This window comes from Lactuca saligna, chromosome 4, assembly GCF_052625555.1.
Source record: "Lactuca saligna cultivar CGN05327 chromosome 4, ASM5262555v1, whole genome shotgun sequence".
Taxonomy (NCBI): Eukaryota; Viridiplantae; Streptophyta; class Magnoliopsida; order Asterales; family Asteraceae; genus Lactuca; species Lactuca saligna.
Window position 1 is genome coordinate 114,351,661 of NC_136420.1, and position 11,149 is coordinate 114,362,809.

The following is an 11,149-nucleotide window of genomic DNA, read 5'->3' on the forward strand; positions in this document are numbered from 1 at the left end:
ACCCTCTGGTATGCCCAATGTACTAGGTGGCCTCTACATCCAAATCATGCACATGAGTACGCTGAGCGTACACAGCGCACGCCCCACGTACTCAGTTACCACATTTTCTCAAATAAAGGGCCAAACTTGAAAACTATAATAAAACAAGGGTTAATGAGATGTACCTGTCTCGGGATGTTACATAACCATAACCTCCTCCTCGAGTAGTCACCACCATAATAAAATACAAACATATAAACGTTCATAAAATACCCTAGGGAGCTCTCACACTATTAGCTCCTTAAGAACTCCATGACCATCCTTGACTCGAGTACAAATAATATGTTTTCATTAGTATGAGTCCAATACTACCTTCCACACCTATTTGTACTTTCCTCAAGAATCATCCAGAATCCCCTAAGTTACTTAAGCAAGGCAATTCACATAAACCCTTATGCTACACAACATACAAGCTTGCTACCACACTTCCTAGGAATCCTTATCTTACTTGCTCCTACACTATAAGGAGCTTCTACAAACACCACTAATTGCCTTATGCATGCAAATTATACATAAACAACAGACCGTAGAATAAATGATTCTACCCTAAGCCCACAAATAGGCAAGGAACAGGAAATAAGGCTAAATCAGTTATTCTAGGACTATATGTTCTAAACAATTTTAAAGCATATACTTAGCAATTAATTTTGCCAATATAGACCCCAAGTAATATATAGTATCCATTCTCCCTAGGCTACAAGTCATCACACAAATCAGGAAATTTGATCATGCAATTCCTGAAGATATCCTTAGCCCTAATATAGCACGAGTTCACATAATAACATACTAATCATAACACTTATGTATGGGTATTTTGGGAATCAATTACTTCAGCTTGGCTGGTCGCACGCATTGCACCCCATTTCCTTGTAAAAATCCTTTTAGAAAATTTATTTTCTTTTAAAAGATTATCAATTCCTCAGTTTTAGTTCAGACACACCCGAGAGTGTGCCTGAATCCCTCAAACCAAGGCTCTGATACCAATTTGTAACATCCTCAAAACAAGCATAAGTTTTTTTCATTTTTAATTCATCAAATCTTATGATATTTTCCAAAAACCCATCATAAAAATGTATCATAGTCATCAGAGTACAATAATAGTCATCAATGCAAAAAAAAAAATCATCAGGAGGATAATGCAGTGTAGTAAACCCGATCCCTTCCCTTTAGAGCTGGAAGTACCTGAAAATATTCAAACCATAAAATCGTAAGCACAGAGTTTAGTGAGTTCCATAAAACACCACATACCATACATACATTGTTATGGGCTATATCCATGGTCTTGCATAAAAGTGTTATGGGTTATACCCATGGTCTTTCATACCCTTGCATGGGCTACCCCTATGGTTTTTTCCATGCATTGCCTTAGCTACCCCAAGGTCTTATATATAAGTGTCACAGGCTACCACCATTGTCTTTCATATAAATGTCACGGGCTACCCCTAGGGTCTTCCATGTAAGTATTAGATAGACAACAGACATCATACATGGTATAATGAGAAAACTCATTTGTCTCATGAAATCAACTAATAACACAACTCATTTCCACGCAAACAATGATATGACTCACCTATTAATTTAAATAAGGCCCAACCTTAGTTTAACCTCTAACACTAGTCATTTGACCAAAATTCAAACCAACCCAACAAGTTAACGATCAAGGTCAAGTAAACGATCAACTCTTCCATTAGTTAACCGTTACATCATGACCAGCTCATGGCCACATCGTGGGAAACAGACCCGACTCTGGCCCAAATCAGTAACGATTCAACTCGATCTTAGGCTTAACTCAGACTTGAACCAACCCGTCGTCATGTCGTGATGTACATGTCATCGTCTCGTGATGAAAATTAGTCCAAAATGGTTGGGGAAATCCCTAGTCCTCACGTTGTGACAGTAAGGGTGTCACATTGTGAAAACTTGCTAAACCAGCTTAATGGATTAAGTTATTTTCCATTTATTCCATGAGATCCAAAGCTCATATCTTATTCGACCCAATGTCCAAATGGATAAAGTTTCCAACTTTATCCATTGAGACATCACTCTACGATAAGATCTCAAGTCTAAGGTCCTTAATGACAACTTTAATGCATGAAACCACCCATTAATCACTTAATTCATAAAGTCTTTAATCAAAAACTTCCAGAAGGGCTTTAGGGACCCTAATGATCCCTAAAATGCAAACTTTATGGACATATATGCCTCATGCATGTCCTTTCCTAAATATAGGTCAAAAAGATGCACAATGACCTGAGATCCAAGCAAAGTCTTCAAACCACCACAAATTCTTAGATCTATAAAATATGATGCTCATGGGACTTAGAGAAACCATAAAGTTGCAAACTTTATCTCTTCAAATCATACCAACCACATCAAAGGCACCAAATCATGACAAAAAACCTAAATCTAAAAAGGAAAACATTAAAATATGGAAACTTGAGGACTTACAAAGAGTCTAGAACATGCACACAAGTGAGGGAAAGGTTGCTTTGTTGAGCCTAAGCACCAACTCTTATTCCATTTCCTTTAAAACCACCAAAAGCTTGCAAAAATAAGCAAACAAGCTTCAAAAGGACTAGGGTTTGGCCAAAGGGTCGTTAAGAGGTGATGGAGGCTGAGGGTGAAGGAAACCTTAGCCCTTCAATTCTTTTAAATAGGTTCCAAGTCTGAAACTAACGTTTTGCATTTGAGGAGGTGTCACATCATGAGACACAAAGATCCTTCCTAAAGAATTTGGCCTTGTCCCGACATGACGGTGCTTTCCTCACACCACGAACCTCCCAAAACTCATATTTGTTTAACATTTTCATACCTCAAGGATCCAGTTGTTACATATTTTATTGTGGATACATTTCAAGATCAAAATTTAGTCATTTGTATTTCATTAGGTTCGACTTTCATATATGCAAATTTCGAACATCGATAAACGAGTTTATTAGAACTAACAAGTTCTTTCTCAAATAACTTCGTTATCTCTCCCATCTCTAGAGCTTGTGACCACCTCACTCCGCTAGTCCGACGAGAGAAGATAAGAACTTGAGGCATCGTTGTAGATTTGATTTGACTGAGAGATTTGAGATGGGGATTCAATTTATGGAGGAGAGGCATCACCACCATTGTTGGGTTCGTTTAATTTCATGTTTTAATATGGCTTCTTGGAAAGAGATTTGATATGGGTTTCTGATTTCAGGTTTCAATATCGATTTGTGTGAAGGATTTGATATGGGTTTATGGGATTCTATCAGATTCCAAATTATCTAAGTTACATGTCTTTACAACTGTGGTATCGCTGAAAGTAAGATGTAGAAGTTGTTAGTGATGACCCAACATTAATAGTGATGGTGGTCAGTACCAGTGAAATGCTTTTTAACATGGATATGGAGGGGGAGAGGAACCAATGACGTAGCTGCAAGATTGTCTGCTCCGACGAAACAATATCTTTTTCTGTGAGATTGTAAAAAAAAAATTGAGTGTTTTTGTTCTTTCTTTGGCGGTGGTGGTGATGGTCTGATGGTGGTGGTGATTTTATGTCAAAGAATTTTAAGGGAAACATGGTTTAGAAGGAAAGATGTTAGGATAAGGTGGGTGGGATAGAACTTTTTATTTTATTTTGTATATTATAAATAATTGTAAGAAAGACAAAATAAATCAAGAAAAGAATTAAAAAGATAGAAGAATCATTTTATGTAGCGTAATGAATGAACCGTGCAAATTGAAAGTAACGAAGGATGACATGTGCAATTTTTAACCCAAACGAGGGATAATACGAATTTATTTTAAAAAATAGAGACTGAACAAGTTTTTTTGATGCCTACACGAGAGACTATTTGTGTAATTTACTCTTAATAATTTAAAAGCAAATAAATAAAAAATAATACGGAAAAAAAAAACAAAAGAGTAAATTTTTAGGCACTTAACGCTATGGATTTAATGATGAGAAGTCAAGGACCAACAATACAACAACCATACAAGAAAATGAAACTATAAATTTTGATGTTGCTAAATTTATGAAACTTAGGTGTTGTTTGTTTTTTGGAAAAAAAAAAAGTTTTTCAGACCTCTTATTGCTGTGCGGAGCAGCACACACGCATCATTTTTAATCCCGCAGCTGTTTGTTTTTTAGAAGTCTTCAGAGTCAAAAACTTTTGCGCGTGTTCTGTTTGGCGCAGCACTTGTACTGCCTCTTCCAACCTTTTTTTTCCTTGTTGAAAATTTTATTATATGTTGTTGAAATTTTATTTCATTTTTTTGTTTATTCTTGTTGATTTTTTTTTATTTTTTTTTATATTGAATAATGATAGATTCTTGATGAAATATCATTATTTTTTGCTAAATATCTTTATTTTTTTTTGTTGAAATATGATTATTTTTTATTGAAATATCATTAATTCTTGCTGAAATGTTATATATTATTAAATTTTTCGTATTAAAAAACTATTTTTGATTTATAAAATTAGTTTATTTTAATTTTTTAATATCTACAGCAGTATGCAGATGTTAAAAAAAAACAAATACGTTTTTTATTACAGTCTGCAGTCGTTTGGTCCACCTCTTCTACTGCAGAAGGTTGCAGAGGTGATCCGCATACTTCATGAATATTTGCTTCAGAAAATCAAACAACAACTTAGAGTCAAAGTGTGATTTTTAATACTAAAGGGACCATTTTTGTAATTCGGTCCTAACTTTTACTATATTTCTAAGAAGTAAAACAGTGAACTTGTGAAAAACTACAAATATGTGATTATTATCTTTCTTGGACGCATCAGAAATCACCATCATTATATATCTCTGTAATTTCTTTATCTGTTGGGAAAAGAAATAAGCCTGTAAAGCCACTTTTGGTGTGGAACATACCCTTGTTTGTTCTTAAGCCCTTTAACAAAAAAACAAATTCAATTGTATAGCTTGTCCCTTTTCTTTTCTTTCCAAGTTTCAACTGATTAAATCTGTATGTACTAAGATAAGAAGCCAACAACGGAGGGACCAAAAGCAACTTTTCACAAAATTTCTGAAACAATTTTCCAGAAATTTTTAAAGCGTTCTCATCTCATATACACAGACTACAGAGTAACTCATCTCTCTCTCTCTCTCTCTCCTTTTATTTCTTTTTCACTTTCAAAATAAAACTAAGCCCTGAAGCCCATGCCCACATGCTCATAGACATAGACCCCAATTCACACACCCACCATTTTCAGGCCTGCAAATGAGTAAAAAAGCTTGCCCCTTACAATGATTATAAAAAACAAAGCATGCACAACAAGGTGTTTGTTTAAAAGAATTCCATAACTTCATGCTCTCCACTGACCATATATAACCACCCCCATCTACATTATATTGTTAGTTTTTCATCTCATCTCACTGAAAAGCGTAAAGTGTAAATCTTGACTTTGATTCTTGAAAGAAACACATGGCCATGACAATGGCTGTTTCGCTGGTGGTTATGCTGTGTGCTTTCGCGGTGGTTATGGGTAAACCATCGTTGTCGGAATCCGACAAGATTTTGAAATTGCCTGGACAACCACCAGTTGGGTTTCAACAATTTTCAGGTTATGTCACCTTGGATTCGAAAAGAAAAAGAGCCCTTTTTTACTACTTTGTTGAAGCTGAAGTTGATCCAGTTTCAAAACCACTGGTTCTGTGGTTGAATGGAGGTAAGAATTTGAAATCAAGAACGATGAAGAAAAAGCTTAAAAGTTATGAAAAATTGAATTGAAATCAATTTCCGTGAAGTTTTGATTAAGCAAACTTGTTGTAGGGCCTGGATGTTCATCACTGGGTGTTGGAGCATTCTCTGAAAATGGACCTTTTAGGCCAAATGGTCAGGGACTGGTTAGAAATGAGTATAGCTGGAACACAGGTACATCAATTGCAATTATGATGAAAAAAGATGATACCCTTTTTAGTTTTAATTGATTTAATTTCACATTTTGGATTAAAATTACATGGGTTGGTTTTAATTTTTTTGAAAAAATTACAGAGGCGAATATGTTGTACTTAGAGACCCCAGTTGGAGTAGGGTTTTCTTATGATTCATCGAATTCTTCTGGTTTTGAAGTCGTCACTGATGCAATTACAGGTATTTCTGGTGATTTTACTTTCGGCATAATTATTTGTTTACTTATGTTCTTTATGCCCTAAAAATAGCTTTGAGCAAAAGAAGTTACCCTTTTTTAGGAACCTCAAAAGGCCTTTTTTTAATGTGTTATTCCTTCAAAAGAACCTTAAAAAAGTTGTTTTTCTTGAGTTTTCATGTACTGTGAAAATGTAGGAAAATGGGTTCTTCAGTTCTTCTTCTTCTTCTTCATTTTTCTTTCTCTAAATTTCTCTCTTTTTTTTTTTTTTTTTTTTTTTTTTTTTTTTTAATTTAAAGCTAGGGACAATCTTGTGTTCTTGCACAAATGGTTCTTGAAATTCCCTCAGTATCAGCAGAGAGATTTGTTCATAACAGGAGAAAGTTATGCAGGTAATCTTTATATCTTTTTTTTTTTGCACACGATTTTTTCAATAAATTTCTTGAATTCCCAAGTTAAAAAAAAAAAAAAACTTTAATTTTCTTTTTATTTATTTTTAATGCCTTTTTTGGGGGTACTGGTGCCAGGTCACTATATTCCGCAACTAGCTGAACTTATGGTTCAATTCAACAAAAACAAGAAGCTTTTCAATTTAAAAGGAATTGCTGTAAGTGTTACAAAGTAAACCACAATTCTCATGTTTTCTGTTATATTTAAGACAAATCCATGAAATACAAAAAGGGAAAAAAGAGTAATATTCCCAACATTCCAAAAAGATACAAGCTTTCGCCTTTTCAACTTTATAATTGTTAATCAATCTGAACTTGATTTTACAAAAAAATAAATCGTCCAAATCAATTGTGTTACACAAATTCTACAAATTACAAAAAAACTTACGATAAATTGATTATAGATCCAAAAACTAGTAAGATTTGACTTTTTGAAAGTCAACTGAGTATAACGTATGTGAAACAATGCAGCTAGGAAATCCAGTGTTGGAGTACGCAACTGATTTGAATTCAAGAGCTGAGTATTTCTGGTCTCATGGGCTTATATCAGATTCAACATACAAATTATTCACATCTGCATGCAATTATTCACGATATGTGAGTGAATACTACAGAGATTCAGTTTCCCCCATTTGCTCAAAAGTATATAGTCAAGTAAGCAGAGAAACCAGTCGATTTGTGGACAAATATGATGTTACTCTTGATGTCTGTATTCCATCAGTGCTCTCGCAATCCAAGATCATTAGCCCACAGGTTCCAATTTCTTCGTTAATCACACCATAAATGTAGTTTGATTTGTTAATCATCAGTTTTTTCATGCCATTAATTACATAGATCATCATCATAATTCATAATTGTTGTATTTAATTAATTGCAGCAAGTAACTGAGAGAGTCGATGTTTGTGTGGAAGACGAAACTGTTAATTATCTCAACAGACGTGATGTGAGGAGAGCTTTACATGCACGTTTGATTGGAGTCCGAAAATGGGAAGTTTGTAGCAAGTAAGTTCTTGCTTTTTTATAAAGTATATGTAAACGGATTATTAATTTATTAAATCTCGATCTAATATATTTATTTGTTTTTTGTTTAAATTTGGAAACCAGCATCTTAGATTATGAACTGCTGAATATCGAAATACCTACCATCAATATTGTGGGATCACTCCTCAAAGAAGGAATTAGAGTTCTGGTTTATAGGTATACAAGATTTTTAATTTTTTTTTTTGTCCTTGATTTTGGTTACTTAAATTAAGGGTTAAAATGCAAGAAAATCAACCTACTACTTACATTGATTTGTTTAAGATTGCATCATACTTTTACATTGTACTTTGAAAAATGTACCACATTATAGCAATGTCACGTGAATTACAAATTAAGCAAAATTTGATGTTGTAATTGAGTAGATTTTCTATAGTATAATGCTATAATTGGGTAGATTTTCAAAGTACAATATAATGATATATTTTGCATTTAACCCATTAATTAAATGTATAACTACACAAAAACTTGACTTCTAAGATTCAAATCTAGTACTTTCCACGATTTTAAGATTAAAAGTATATAATTTGACATTCAAAGTCAAACCAAAGAAAAAGGGTATACCCCACCCATCAACCGGTCCCACAACCAACACGGGAAGTACATGACCCTGTCCCCTGAGACCCTGATATGGATTCTCACCTCCTTACTGTCATCAGGACAAGTCAGTGTAAATTATACTGAGTGAATCTTTTATTGATTAAACTACAAATATAATAGTGGCGATCAAGATTCTGTAATTCCATTGATGGGGAGCCGGGCTTTAGTCCATCGACTCGCTACAGAAATGGGACTTGAAACAACCGTACCATATCGAGTTTGGTTCGAAGGGCAACAGGTAATGCTGAACTGATTGTATTGCATGCATTAGAAGTTGTACATATACATTATGGAAGATTTGAATAATTGATGGTTTTGACTTATTGTTGAATTAATTAATATTGGGTAATTTCAGGTTGGAGGGTGGACTCAAGTGTACGGAAATATATTCTCATTTGCAACTGTAAGAGGCGCATCACATGAAGCGCCATTCTCACAGCCTGAAAGATCATTGGTGTTGTTTCGGTCGTTTTTAAAAGGGAATCCTTTACCGGAATCGTTTTGACAGTTGATCATGCAAATAAAAGTATATTTTGGGTTTGATTGTAAGTAAATTTTGTTCATCAAAGTGGTAATTTGTAATTGAGTCAACTTTTTTTTTTCTTTCTTTTTGTGAATTTTATGAGTTGAAAATGTTGTGGAAATTGAAAGAAAATTTGCACGTTGCTTGAATGTTATGTGGAGATTGAATTTTTTGTCAATATGAAAGTAATGGTGGTTGGTTGGTGCCTGGTGGCGGCAGACCGCCAGTTCATGGTGGTGGTGCTTCCCGTAACAATGGTGATCGAATTAATGGCTTTTCATGATGTTGCCATTTGTGTTACCGGTGGTGGCGTGGGGGTGTTTCTTTTTGCTGCTTGTGTTGAGGGTGGTGGTGATGTTTCTGTTTAAAATGGAAGAATGTTTTAGAGAGAGAAAGTAACAGACTTTTTAGAGAGAGAACCGATATGTTCCTAACGTTAAAAAGCGGGGTTCGATTATTGAAGAAGCAACATTATAAGCCAAGATATTTAATTCTCAAACCAAACGCCAAGTTATATTTTACTGCCCCAAACTAAAAATATGTGTATTAAAATATTATTATACTAGATTATGACCCGAATAAAACGCGGAGAACATATAAAAAAGTTCGCACTATAAAAAAATAAAGTAACAAAAACAGATTTAGTATTATTGATAACGTTGAAATATCTGGAAAAAAAAACAATGAAACACTTGAATATCTATAATCGTTGATAGATTTCTTTTGGACGACCTTCGTCATATATGAGTACTTTCAGTCCTTTTTCACTTGTGACACGAGAAACAAAAAACATATAACTGCCAATGAGTGAAGACGAATCTACGCAAGTATAATCCAAGATTTGATAATTATTGTCATTGACTTTTGTTAATGGCCATAACAAAATAAACAACTATGAGGAATTGTCTCCGCTAAAAACGGAATTAGATTCTTTTATTAGACGGAGTTAACTTCATGCAATGTATATAAGTAGTCTCGTTGAAGAATCTAGTATATATGATTCAGGCTTCAATGACATATCTTCCAATCCTAACAATATGTAACCTAGTACCCTTGCATAGTCCTTTGGTTTGTTCGATATTACAAAGTAACATGACTGGAACACCTATTTTTAGTGTAAGTTTATGGTTAGAAATTCTAGACGCCTTAAAACCATTCAACACAACTGAAGAGTAAATTGATTCCTAAAAAAAATCTGGTAACTTTATCTGACATAAAGAGTTTGAACTCATATATGTTTTCCCTTCATCTTTCATCAATCCTTAAATGTAGTCATTAGTAGCATCGAATTCTTCATTTGTAGGTACCAAAATAGCTTTATCTTGAAAATATAATGGATCATCAAGATGGTTTTCAAATGATGGATAAATGGTGGATACAATTGAATGAATATGGTCACCTGTAGAGCGAACAACGTCTTTTGGAAATTCAACTTCAACATCATTAGGGCCACCAGTATTACCTTCACTGGTTTTAAGAATCCACTCATCAAATGCTTTTGTCTCATCCAAATCATTAGTTAGACAACCAAACTAAAGCCTCATGTTTGCGGTTAAACGTAAAACTATACATTCACGCCATAATTCAACAAGGGAAGCTAAACGATTTACGATATACCTAAATAATCAAATGCATATCAACTCGATAACATTAATTGACAATGTTCAAGGTTTAATGTTAGAAGTTTGATGTACAATTTAGGAATTGATTTTAGATTTACTACAGTTCAAAGTTCATTGTCTGTTTTGGATGATTACTCAAATTACAATGCTAATCTCAGTGGGGGTCACTAATATGGTTGATGGTCTGATCTTGGTCGATGTGATGTGTTCTTCTCAATCACGAAATCAATGTGGATAGTCTGCAGACCATGTGTTGAGTAACACCTAAGTGAAGCATTTTAACACATTTAGAGCAACATAAATCCATTAACTTGCATGAGATAGTTGGGTAGGGTCAATCAACAGGAAGACCTTATTACAGTAACTTCAGAACATTAGGTTATGAATATGCAACATTGTTTTGTATATTGATCAGATTCTTTCTGGTAAAAAAATCCTTTAAATGTTTCCTGATAATGATCATTAGAAAGTACAAAACATGTCAAATAACATTTTAGCTTTATTACATCTCGAAGTTATTTCATATGCTATTTTGAGAGCATCTAAATGGTGTGTAAGCTACTAAAATGAATAAAGATTTTGAATAAATTGGGTTAGTCAAAACTGAGTTTTTCTTTTTCTTGTTCGGGTTGTCATATCAGGATTTTATCCTTTTCCAAAAAGATTTCTCCACATATGTTCATCAAGGTAGGCATTCAAGGAATCTACTTGCAGTTAAATAATTCCAAAAAAAGTTATTTTTAAAAGTACGATGTTATTAATGATTTTTTTTTTTTGCAAAGTTCAATGCTATTAATGAAATTTTCT

General features: G+C 33.8%; 1 protein-coding gene across 1 annotated transcript; it reads left to right on the forward strand.

Annotated features, from left to right (window-relative positions):
* The first annotated feature begins 4,855 nt into the window (after positions 1-4,855).
* Positions 4,856-8,869, forward strand: LOC145042625 (serine carboxypeptidase-like 45). The gene is made up of 10 exons (XM_078991080.1): positions 4,856-5,690; positions 5,795-5,896; positions 6,017-6,115; positions 6,410-6,502; positions 6,638-6,717; positions 7,031-7,312; positions 7,437-7,561; positions 7,664-7,756; positions 8,318-8,435; positions 8,553-8,869. Exons 1-10 carry the CDS (start codon positions 5,447-5,449, stop codon positions 8,700-8,702), a joined length of 1,386 nt encoding a protein of 461 aa, XP_078847206.1. The 5' UTR covers positions 4,856-5,446; the 3' UTR covers positions 8,703-8,869.
* The last annotated feature ends 2,280 nt before the right edge of the window (positions 8,870-11,149 follow it).

Coding starts and splice junctions, on each gene's coding strand:
- LOC145042625 (XM_078991080.1), top strand. CDS start 5,447: ATGGCCATGACAATGGCTGTTTCGCTGGTGGTTATGCTGTGTGCTTTC. Junction 7,313..7,436: donor CCAAGATCATTAGCCCACAG/GTTCCAATTTCT, acceptor AATTAATTGCAG/CAAGTAACTGAGAGAGTCGA. Junction 7,757..8,317: donor ATTAGAGTTCTGGTTTATAG/GTATACAAGATT, acceptor CAAATATAATAG/TGGCGATCAAGATTCTGTAA.